At 49.9% G+C, this 12,275-nt stretch overlaps 1 protein-coding gene across 2 annotated transcripts in view; it reads left to right on the top strand.

Annotated features, from left to right (window-relative positions):
• Nucleotides 1-12,275, top strand: part of Capn13 (calpain 13) — a 77,712-nt gene that overhangs the window by 50,336 nt on the left and 15,101 nt on the right. For both annotated transcript variants that reach the window (XM_010604668.2, XM_010604669.2), the window contains exons 9-15: nucleotides 169-254; nucleotides 3,767-3,841; nucleotides 4,952-5,097; nucleotides 6,947-7,089; nucleotides 9,115-9,126; nucleotides 10,827-11,029; nucleotides 12,038-12,074. In XM_010604668.2, the coding sequence (XP_010602970.1) occupies nucleotides 169-254; nucleotides 3,767-3,841; nucleotides 4,952-5,097; nucleotides 6,947-7,089; nucleotides 9,115-9,126; nucleotides 10,827-11,029; nucleotides 12,038-12,074 (702 nt within the window). The remainder of the gene's footprint in view (nucleotides 1-168; nucleotides 255-3,766; nucleotides 3,842-4,951; nucleotides 5,098-6,946; nucleotides 7,090-9,114; nucleotides 9,127-10,826; nucleotides 11,030-12,037; nucleotides 12,075-12,275) is intronic.

Here is a 12,275-nt window from a genome sequence, read left to right as displayed (position 1 = left end):
TTTTTTTTTTTTAATCTTTTCAATTTTTTTTTTTTTCTGGCTGCAGCCAAATGAGGTCAGAAGTTAAATTAGTCCTCGGAGGGAGAGAGCAGCGGCATTCATATTCCCTCTTGCTGCTGACTTGAGCCAGAGAGCCCTGACGGTTTCCTTTTCCGATCTTCATTGCAGATTCAGTCCAGGACAGGCTGGGAAGAGATCATCCGCCTGTGGAACCCCTGGGGCGAAACGGAGTGGCGTGGGCGCTGGAGAGATGGGTATGGCTGGGGGGCCTCAGGGCAAAGACTTCACTGAGAACTGCTCAAAAGGCGTTCCTGAGGCAGCATCTGTCCCACCTGCCTAGGGCCTCACTGCCACCCTGTTCTATTGGGTGTGGCCATGGGTCTACCCACACTCCCATGATACCTTTCTGCTGGCATCTGTCCAATGTCTGTCCTGTAGGTTCTACCTGACGTGCACACAGTGTGAGGTGGGTGTTCGGAGGGATCTACTGGTGACAAGACCTAGTGTCTGTCCCCTGGGAGCCTGGTCTAGAGCTGTGGACCGTCAAATCCAGGATTGGTAAAGAGGACAGAGGCAGGCCAGGAGCAAGAGGGAGAGGTGGAGAGCAAGAACCAAGGCCCTGGGGGGATCTCCTGGATCCTAATGCCCCCATTGCCATGGGACCAAGGTGGAAAAGGTTCGTTTTTGGGAGAATTGGGGAAATTGAGGCAGAGACCCAGATGATCTCTTTGCTCAGCTCAAACTGTCAGGCCTGTGTACTGATCTGGACACCCACGTATCCAGGTGCCTGCAGTGACACCTGGCTCGTGGTAAGAGTGAGTGGAGTAAGTGGCTCTCCAATGCCCTAGGGAGCGTGTCCTGGCAGAACCTGGCTGCGTGGTTTGTGGTTCCCTGAAGGAGCTGTGCTGACATTTCCTGGGCGGTACTGGATCTAACCCCGGGCGCCCCACCCTCTGCGGACTGAGAATGGGAAGGTGGTTCTGAGACGTCCTGGGGACAATGAGGTGTCACACTCCTCTCAGAGGCCTAGGAGGGTGGCCCTCGCGTTCCTCCGAGCATCTGTGCGGATCCATGAAAGGTGTCATGACGCAGTGGCCACAGCATTACGGCCAGAAGTGCTGGGGGAGAGAGTGATGGGAAAGAACAAGCAATTTGTTCAAACAGGAGCACAGGGCCCACCAGGCAGTGGCAATCAATGCAGTGAGCACAGCGCTTTCGGGGAGGTGAATGCAGCTGCCCATACTCAGAGCCGACATCACTGGACTATGGCCTGATGCCCCCTGCCCGGTCGTGGACGGACCACTGTGATTTCCCACAATCTCCAGGGCTGGTGTGTCCCTGGCACAAGTGGGCACTCAGGTAGTGTATCTGCCGGCTGGTGGGTGCAGAGAGGGAAGAAAGGAGATAGCAGGTGTCAATTTGTAAAATAAACCTGGCTGTGCTCTCAGATGCCCCTTGGAGAACAGGGCAGATGAGTCCCCCCCCCGGAAAGGAAAAGAGCTGACAAAACCATGAGCCAATCAGGCATGGACAATGTCTATCTTACTGTCCTCCTTTTTTCTTGACTCTTGTTCTCTTCCCGCCAGGGGTGTCCTTTACCTTTTCCAATGTAAATCCTAGTAACTTTGGCCAGAATCCCAGACTTTGGGTTGGTTCATCAAGGGAGAATCAGAGGGAAGCCATTAGGTATGACAGATTCCACAGGGGAAGAGATAATGAACTCACAAGAGCTGATACCGTGTTTCCTATGGTAAATGTAGAATGGTCCATGACGGCAGCAAGGGACATCAGAGACCAGGGGAAGCAAGTGTTCCCTGGGTGGGCATGTTCAGCGATAGCATCACAGATGGGATTGATGTTCTGGGGTTGGGAGTATGACACCCTTCAGAAGAGACACTGGGTAGGAGGGGAAGCATAGGCCATGGTCCCCAGCCAGGTCAGGGTCCCTATCCTGTTCAGGGCCACCCAGCTGGCCTTGGGCAGAGGAATTGAGAAGAGAGGGTGGTGGGCTGGGGCTGGAGGGCCTCATACCAGCATCAAAGCTTAGATTTCTACCATCCAGGTGCCAATGTGAACAAAGCCTTCTGAATAGGAAAGTGAGGAGCAGGGCAGAGACCTGGCCACAAATACTCCATAGAATCATGTCCCTTGGCTGAGTGGAGAGGGTCACCCACTTCTGACCCACCTCCTTCTCGGGCTGGAAGGAAGCGGCATGAACTGCATAATCACTGTCTCCGTGCAGGTGGTCGATTTCTTCCCTACTTTTTAGGAATGGAGATGAATGGAGAAAGCTGGATGGGTCTAATCTCAGCCGTAATTGAAATTTCAGGCGCACACACTTAAAGGCAAACTTGCATGAATCAATAGCGTATTGATTTACACTACATTTATTTTCCCTTACACACTGCAGAAAATGTAATTATCACTTAATTATAAAATTGCCATTTTACAGTAACACATCTGACTGCCTCAGCCTGCAGCCGGAAGACTGAATGGTGGTATCTGCCTCGCTGTCCTAGCACAGAGGTGACCAGGCTCTCAATTCGAGCTATTCCATGGGAAAAAATCTCATTAAACTTTTGTGCCTCTGGGGCCCATTGCCTCGACAGTGCGCCTGCACTGCAAAAGCAGGCTGAGGGAGGGGCCTCCTCATGGACTGTAGGGCTAGTTTCTGGAACACACCATCCCAGTGCAATGGACAGCTTGAGCTACGAAACCAGCAGAAAGTCACCGTGTGCCAAACGTGTGACAAGACATGTGTTGATCACCATGACGATGTAACACAGAGCAGTGCTCCTCAGCTCAGCTGGCACTGGAGTCCAGAGAGGGATCACAACAAACAGGCAACAGCTACAGAGGGTGCTGAGTGCTGAGACAGATGTGTCCAGGGCATTATGGGTGCTCCAAGGAGGGATCCTGCTCTGGATGTAGAACAGGTAGGGGTAGGAGGTCAAGTAAAGCTTTCCAGAGGAAGTGCCTTTTAGGAGGAGAGATGAGTAAGAGTTAGTGAGTTAAAGAACTGAGAGGAATACGAGTGTCCTAGAGGAAGGGACCTCGTAATGGAAGCCAAGAGGTGGCATGTGGGATCTTGAAGGAAGTGAAGTTCTTCAAGATGGCTGAAGCATGGAATTCAATGGTGAGGGTGAGGGGAGTGCCCAGGTCAGGCTGGAGAAGTAGGCAGAGGCTGGGGTTTTCTTTAAAGAGTTCGAACTTCACTCCCTCTGGAGAGTAGCAGGGAACCATGGACATATTTTAAGCAGGGAAACAACATTATCCAGCTTATATGTCAGAGAGACCCTGTTGATGGCAGTGTAGAGAATGGCTGGGAAAATGAGTAGGTTTAGGACAAGCAGCTGGGGTCCAAGGGGGCAAAGAGGGTGACCTGAAGTAGGATAGCAGAAGTAGGGACGTGAGTGGAGGTGACTGAAGGAAGAGAGAGATGTCTCATGTTCTCAGTGGGCAATGGGAGAAGGCACAAGACAGGTGACTTCAGGTCACTTTGGAACTTGAGTGGAGATGCAGGATGGATTGTAGATCTGTCCTGAGTTCAGGAAAGAGGAGCAAGCTGGCGAAAGATGTTTGAAAGCCATCAGCATAGCTGAAGCGAAGGAATTTAATGACTTGAGCCCTGTCGCTAGGTAAAATGATACTCTACTTGTCCCCAGTAATTAATAGTGGCCAAACAAAGGACCCCCACTAGGCCACATGTGGTTGAACTAAAACTCTCTGAGACATGCCACCCCCTGATTTGTTTCTCCACGTGTAGGTCCCAGGAATGGCAAGAAACCCAAGACCCACGGAAAAGACAACTGTACCACAACAAGGAAGATGGCGAGTTTTGGTATTTGCCCTTTCAAAAAATTATGTTTTAAACCTTTATCGCCCAAGTTCTCAATCCCTATCTCTTTTCCTAATTTTTCTGATGATGGAAATCAGCATTGCAGAGAACTCTTTAGAGAGGGGCTGTTTTCTCTACCAAGACTAACTTTGGATGGAAAATTGGGCAGCTTCCGGGTGTGAGAGTTGTCTTGGATTGTCTGAGACATTTTAATGATAAAAGGGAATGCTAGCATCAAAGGAGAGAAAACAGCTTTGTGGACACCAGGGGATGTGGTTGTTAAGCCCATGCCTTCCATGCCATCCTGGTGGGACTCTAGCCCTAAATTCTCCTCTGGAGTGAATCTGTAAAAGGAGCAGCTGGAAGCTCAGCTCCCAGCCTGAGTCTGGAGTCCTGGGGAAGGCATCACTCTCTCTACCCAGAAGTCATGCAAGACTGCATGACTGGTTGTTTTAAAAAACAAATGCTCATCTGTATGCACACATCTTAGAGGAGGAGATGCACATCTCTCTGTAGAGTTGTCTGGTTTACTTAGTGTCATGTTTAAATGAAATTAAAATATATGGGGAAAATATCCTGGGTCTAAAGTATTAAGAATCCAAAAAACAAACTTAAGTTAAAAGGAAAAATAATCCCAATATCTCTACTTTCATCACAGCAGGAGGTATGATTTAAGGTGTGCCATAAACTTCATCTTTATAAAGATCTCAACAGTAGACCTGGCAAACGGCCTTAGAGAGGGGACGGTGTCATGGCAGCATCAGGACCCAGAAAAAGAGAGAGGCTGGCTGTGGTCCCACTGGCCATGATAGGGCTCACAGTTACATTACCGGGTCAAGGAAATTGCTGATAAAGCCCCTGCCAGGTGACACTGAACACCCAGAATTTGACTCTGCCATTGTCCTTTCAACCACTGAAAGGAGAAGGACCGAGAAAGCAGAAGGTCGCTTGATGCCCAAGGAGCCAAAGTTATGCTCTGACCTCTGGGCAGGTACAGTCAGTGCAGAAGTTAGCTGACCCAGGAAAGACACCATGAAGTGATGGGAACCCCCCACCTGGGGACACAGTCAGTGGTCATTTCGTGACTAGTGTCTGTGTGTCTGTTTCCAACAGGATGGCATGTCAAGATTTCCAGGAAAACTTTTCCTCCCTGTTCATGTGCAACCAAATCCCGATCACTTTGGACCATGGAATCAGGCCCCATGAAAAGTGGTGCCAAATGACATTTAAAAACCAAGTGATTCTAGGAAACAGTGCAGGTAGGTGTAACACTGGTCATCATTCTGCCAGATCAGGAAGCCGTCGTCAGCCTCCCTGCTCTTTAGTAACTAACCAGGCTGTGGAAGGAGCATTGGACGAAGGTCACTGCCGAGGTTACACATTTCCTTGTCACCCCCTAGCTTTGTGACTCGGGTACAGCTGGTCTCTCTGTCTTCATCCTTCCTTGTTGTGGTCTTAATAAATCCCTCTCTGGCCCCTGGAGTCCACCAAGTGCCAGCCAGGCCCCCGGGAGAACATCCTGCCCTGTGCTGTTGGGAGGCAGCGGCTTAGGCACTTTGGAGCTGGTCAGAGAGCTCCTTGAAATTAATCTTGTTGACTGCACCCTCCAGAGAGTCACCTTCCTTTGATGTTCCTCCTGCGTGCTGCTTGTGGCATTGATGAGTGAAACTGCTCCCTGTGGAGTGGAACCTCAGTGTGCTAATGCGTCCTTGATAAAAGAGGCTGTAAAAACATATCTGTGTGTGCCATTGCAGATATATGCACATTTGCACCTAGACATATGCATTCCTTCTCCCGAGCACCTGCCTGTCAGGCACAGTTGGTTGAATGATTCCTGGACCCCAAGGTGTCCCTCTGTCCCATCCCCAGACTCTCATGATCACTCTGCTACTCAGAGAGCCTGGCCACCGGGAAGCCACAAGCAGAGTCCGAGGCACCGTCAAATCACTCTTACTGATGGATCTCCTCAGCTGGGCCTGTCGGACTATGTAGGCTGGGTATAACGCATATCAATGAACTAGCCAAAATCATACATTGGGGCCATTTTTAGTAATACCTTACGAGGAAGAGCGGAATGGGAGCCAGCAATTGAGCACCTGCTCTATGCTGCTAAGTGCATTTTAATGCATGGTCTTATCCAACCCTCATAGAAAAGCCCATGACCGTGGCAGTCCTCCGTCTCCCCAGCCCCTTTTCATGGCTTCCCAATTGTGATCCAAGCCTTCTGGTATGTAACCATTTATTATTCCTGACTTATTCTTCTGTGCATGTGAATCTAACAGTTCCCACATGCGTCCTTTGTCCCTTGCTCTGGCTTTGATCGGCAGGCTGGCGGTAGAGGAGCATTGCAGATGACTGTCTCTCTGCCTTTGTCTCGCTGGACTTGGGCAGCTGATGTCATTCAAGTCTCTGGTGGTTACCACTAGGGAATTAGTCACGTATATCTGGGGGCCCTGGTACTCTATTCACTATTAAAATAGGCCTTGACTTTATAGATTGTCATGGTTTAGATCTAAAATGGCCCCAGAAGTCCCATGTGTTGGATGTGATTGGATCTGCGGCATTATACTCATCAGTGGAGTCATCCACTGATGACTTCAGTAGCTCAATGTACTACTGGGAGATGGAGCCTGATTGGAGGTGGGTCACTGGGGGCGGGACCTGGGAAAGTGCGTTCCTGTTCCCAGCTCCTTCCTTCTCTCTGCTTTCTGGCTGCCATGGATTGAGCACCTTTTCCTTTGTTGTGCCTCTCTGCTGTCTTGTTTCTGCCTTGGAGCCAGCCAACCGTGGACTGAAACTGTGAGCCAAGATAAACCTCTTCTCCTTTAAGTTGCGGTTGTCAGATATTGCATACTAGCTGTAGGAAAATAGCTAAGACGCAGATTAAGAGACATTTTCAGCAACTAGGGGCTAAACTCCTTCTTCCTGTTTTTCAAGAAGGAGAGACTAAACTAAAGAAACTCTAAAGTACCCCGTCTAGTAATTGCGAGACAGGTACCCAGGCCTTAGGTTTCCAAATCCAGAGGCAGTGACCTAGCCCAATGGGGCTCTCCAAACTAGACACTTCCCAACAGGAAATAGCGGCAGTAATGGCCTTTTCTCACATAGGAGAACCCAGGAGGAACACGCAATACCTCTTCAATGTGCGAGAGTCCCAGGGAGGCAGCGATGTTGTTGTGTCCTTCACTGTCATGCCACAAGGCTTGAAGGCAGAAGAGGAGGGATTTCCCTTGAGCTTCCAGGTGTTTAAGGTAAGCCTGCCCACCCTGGCTCATCTTTTAGGAACACTCCTGCATACCTTGGGCTGGGGAGAACAGCCCAACCGGCAGGGAGATGTGAGTGTACCAGAGCTTGGGGATAAAGCCCAGAGGGTCTGCGGTGTTCTAAGTTTGCAAGAAAACCTAAAACTGGAGAGATTAGACTTGACCACGCTGACAACGAGGCACACCTCCTGCCTCTGTCCCTTGTCAGCTTCTCTGGGTCTGCTGCAGAATTTAATGCCTATACCTTGAAAAGGAGCCTGGTCCAAGACCAGCTGTTGTAACCATTCGGGTTCTTGGCCCTGCCTGAATCAGAATCTTTAAGGACAGAACCTAAAAGTCTGCATTTTAACAAACTCCCTAGGGGCTGCTTATGTGTATTTGAGAATCACTGGAGGGTCATTTACATTTTTAAAAAAATATCAACAAGTATAAATCCAAGAGTTGTACTGAGACCACCTAATATGCCCCACCCCAAAAATGAATAGGCCAAGCCCCAGACACCTCTACTAAACATATCTCAGCCCCCTCTTCCTTTTCATGAGGTGAGAGGGAGAAACCCTGCGACAGTCTGCCCCCCCACCCCCCAGTGCATGGCTTCTGGGGAAAATTCACATCATTGTCCTTTAGCCTGGGGTCCCTGAGCTGCAACACAGTGGTCTGAGTTCACTGATTTCCCTGAGTCTTCACAGTTCAGAAGCTGTGGCAACGGTGCCCATTTAAAAGTTACTACTGAGCCCACTTCCCTCCTTTTCGCTAGGGATGCGGGATTCCTCAGCTGCCCGTTTACCACAGGAGTGCTTAGACCCAAGGTCTCCTTGGGCTTCCCAGAGATCCCAGAAATCTAGACTTTGACAACTCAAAAGTCACGTGGGCTCCTTTTGCCATTCAGCAGAGAAACAGGCTCAGTCTGTGCCAGCAGCCAGGCTGGCTCTTGTGAGTCCCTGGGCTCAGTGTACCGTGTTCGCACAGCTGAAATGGGGCCCCAGCCCTAGTGCGGTGGGGACATTGCTCTGCCTTACTGCAAGCCACATCCTGGTTGGGTAGGAACAGGCGGGGAGAGGTCGGGGCAGTTCATGGAGTCTGTTCATATGGTGGGCCCAATAGAGAAGAATTAAATGCCACATCTGCCAGGGAAGGCCGAGCCTGGTGGCGGTGTTGCCCTGTTCCCCACTCTGCTACATAAACTGCTGAGCCTCCGTTTCCACACTTACAAAGCGGGATGTCCACTGGCAGAAAGCGTGAAGTGCTGTACATACAAGTGCTTTGCAAATGGTAGAGGGGTTTAAAGATGAAACTGTGTCCTCTGTGCTTCTTTCCACCAGGTAGAAAGAGTGGAACATAGCTATTTCCTTGTTCACCTGCACGCGTATGTCCCTGCAAGTGCCAGAGAGTTGAGAACAAGTCCCCAGCATAGTTAACAGTCTGAGGGAACTGTTGAAGGTCCCGACATGGGAAATTTATTTGTTTGTTCTTTTGTTTTTTGAGACAGGGTCTCACTATGTAGTTGAGACTGACCTGGAACTCACTGTGTAGCCCGGGCTGTTCTTGAACTCACAGTGATCCTCCTGCCTCAGCCTCCCGAGAGCTGGGATCACAGGCGTGCACCACCACACCCAGCTCCAACATGGGAAATGTACACTGGCCCGAGTTCGGTCTTATCTCCAGCCCTGGCCATGTCTCTCCTTCTCTTTCAATGTTATCCTCATTGCTATGCACAGGAACCACACCTTGCTGAGGGACCAAGGGGCCACCTCTCCTCTCACACACCTGCTTTCCTCCGTGAGTTCCTTCCTCTTGTGCAACCCAGTAAGGTAGTAGGGCTCCTTGTATACAACTCTGCGCTGGGAATGCGAGCACCTATCCCTTCCCCTCACTCCGTGCCTGGAAATGGGGGTAGCCAGGCAAGAGCAAGGAGCACAAGGTCCCAGGCCAGGGTGGGAGCCCCTGCTTGACTCTCTGTTGTGGTCCAACAGAGTTGTGGTCTTAACCCAACTTTCTTCTTCTGCCCCACAGGTGGATTCCCAGGTATGGCTCAACACCTTCTTCTGCCTCTGGTGCTGCCTCCTGGTAAAATGTCCAGGCTCTTCCAACACCAACGCCATGGCCTCCATATTCTCCAAGCTGCAAAGTCAGGCTTAGTGTGGTCTGGTCTAAAGGTTACATCTCTTAGGGGCTCCTCTGTTTAACATTCGAGAGGGGCTGCAGTCCTCAAGCATCTGGCCCCTGCCAGAGAAGAGCGATGGAGCTGTTCCTGTGTATATAAGACCGGAGCAGCACTAAAGGGCACCTAAAAGGTCCTTCCACTTCTGAAATTAGTTAGCCCTTGAGTCTACACTGAGCTTTAAGGCACCTCCTCTGTATCCTCTGACGGCCAAATCACCACTGCTCCTGAACAGATGACCTGATGCAGGATTGCTGAAACTTAACTCTGTGAGAGGAATAGAGAAAGACAGGTGGAATTCAGAAAACCAGTCCTCACGGACACTCACCTCCCATGGCCGTGCGCTCTCAAATGGGAGTCCAGGCCCATCCCTACCCCCAGAGAGACCTCTGTGCCCTAGGGAGTTAGAGGGAAGAGTAGCTGGACCAAGATATTTAATCACCCCCGCCACACACACACACACACACACACACACACGCACGCACGCTCACTTCTGCCACTGAGCAAGCCTGTTCTGAAGGATCAGGAACCGGGACAGGACTGTGAGGGTCTCCTGGAGGGAGGAGAGCAGGGAAACAAGGCTGTTCTCAATTCCTAGACACTGCCCACACACTGTGGCATGCAGAGTCATAGCTACAGCCACAGGACACAGCTGAGCCTCTGGAGAGGAACCTGGTTCCATGACGGCTTCTGCCAGAAGGGCTCCAACACATCCAGCTCCCAAACCCATGGGGCTGCTGTTCTCATCAGTAGAACAGCTGTAAAGGTTCCACCCAGTGCTCTGCTGTACACCTGGGCAGTGACCTATCTCCTGACTCACCTGGGAGCCGAGCCCTGTCCCTATGCGCTAGAAAAAATATTGCCCTTTCCCCTGTTTTTCCTCTAAAGCAGAGCTCATAAATAATCATTTCATGCTGTGTAACCATTCTAAATGGAGTCCCCATGCTCAATCGTGGTGGGGGGAAATTTGTTTAGTAAGGGGTTTTTATTATGTAATATATATGTGACATCTCGTAATAGAAACTACATTATATTTATTGTTTTATGGCTAAGAATATATTGAAATAAAAGGAAAATAATCAGGGGCTATTATTTTCCACTAAGAAAGAATCTCAGGGCTTTGTTGGAAAGATGAAACAGAGGAAGTGGAATGAATTCAGCACAGCAGTGCTATGGCAGCCCAGAGGATTTCACTGCAGGTGTAGAAGGGGCATTAGGGAACCCGAACCAAAGTCAGTGTTGGAACAGTGTCACTAGTTCCCATGGAGATCTTAACATAGAAGCAGATAGAGGGAGAAGGGGCAGAGAGAGCACCAGGATGCTATTAGATTTTAATGAAATAGAATCGCTTCTCCTATTTCTTTGTGTTCACTGTAGGGTCTATGGTCTAGATGAATTAACAGTCTAATTCTACTGGTTTTGCAAGAGTTCAGGAAAGCACTGTCCCTTCCCAGGGCCTGCCATGCCATTCTGGTGTAATGCTGGGTCTGGAAGGTGGTGGGTCTCTGCTGGTGGCTGGGACCACAGAGATGGGGCTTTCCCACAATAATCATGTTTCTTCTAGTTCCAGCAATTCCAGGAGAGACTGCCGCCCACATTTTTTTCTCCATTTAGAAATGCTGCCCAGGGCAAAGATTATGAAACCAAGTGTAATTTCACGAAATCTTTCCATCTCAACTCTGGGACCTATGTTGTGGTCCCCTCGACACGTAGAGAAGAAGCTAAGTTCTTGCTCCGAATCTTCCTGAAAATGCCAGACAATGACAGGTACAGAATCTCTGAGATGCCACCTCTTTTAGTCTACTTAATTTTATAAAAAGCATGGTATCATTGTATACGGTGTTCTGTGCAAATTATAGGTAGCATGTACTGCGTCAGTGGGCATGATATGAACTGTGATCTTGAGAACTCTCTATACAAGGGGACAAAAAAGGCTCTGAACCAGTAACTGAACCAAAACAGGATGGGCCATTGCCAGATACAAAGCTGCATACGGGGAAGAGTAGAGGGATCCATTTCTTGCGGGATGGACTGAGGAAGTCTTCTTGAAAGAAATGGTGCTTGAGTTAGTCCTTAAAAGCAAAAAGAAATTAATGGCATAAAGAGAAAATCCATGCAATTGAAAGAAAAAAGGCTTTTGCAAAACAGGGAGGTGGGTCAGCACAAGCCTTGTTGAGTTGCAAGTGACCCGGGCCACAGGCACAGACTGGTGGCCTACGACATGCATGCCAACTTGTCCAAAATGTGGCTACAATGTGGGATGGGTTGGGGGACTGTGACAAGTGAGCCCAAAAGATATAGTAAGTGTGTCCAATTCTGGTGGGTGTTGAATGCCTTGTCCTTGGGTCAATCCTTAGATCCACAAGTACCCACCTCATGGGGCATCTTGTCCCCTCTGGCCCTGAGACAGACACTGCAAGTGAACTTTCCAGCAAGTGTGAGGGAGGCCTGTTGAGTCTAGCAGGCTAGGTAGCCATGGCCACCAACTCAAGATGGAATAGAAAGCAATAGCCATCCTTAGCCTGTCAGTGGGAGTCGCTGTACATTGTATATCTCATTATAAGAGAGGCTGTTTACTACATGGTTAGGAGATCTGACCACACCGCCCCCAGAAGGCTTGTCTGTCTGCTGACTGCCCACTTCGTGTCCTCTGGTGCTGAGGGCTCTCCACTCTCATCCTTGTCAGAAATGTCAGGTGCCTCCTGGGTGCTCCCACCCACAGCCTCTTCTCCATAGTAAGGTCATCTTTGACACACTGTCCCCCCGGTTTTCTAGGAACCCAGGCAGCAGTTTCAACCTCAGAGCCCTGAAGGTAGGTGTGCAGGAAGGTGTGGTTGGTAGGTGTGGAAGAGGGTTTGGGTTTGGCAAGCTTCCTTCACCACATCCCATCCCCAGCAGCTTCGCCCAGCCTCACCACTGATCAGTGGCAAAGGCCAGACTGGAACGGGCTCAGAGCAGGTGGGAACAGGGTGGGAAAGAGAACCTCAGGTCTCCAAGGTCAGGCTGGACCCAA

Source organism: Fukomys damarensis, unplaced genomic scaffold, assembly GCF_012274545.1.
Source record: "Fukomys damarensis isolate Sample0158 unplaced genomic scaffold, DMR_v1.0_HiC HiC_scaffold_2, whole genome shotgun sequence".
In the NCBI taxonomy this organism is placed as follows: domain Eukaryota; kingdom Metazoa; phylum Chordata; class Mammalia; order Rodentia; family Bathyergidae; genus Fukomys; species Fukomys damarensis.
The sequence above is the reverse complement of the archived record's forward strand: the minus strand, read 5'-3'. Positions and strand labels throughout refer to the sequence as shown.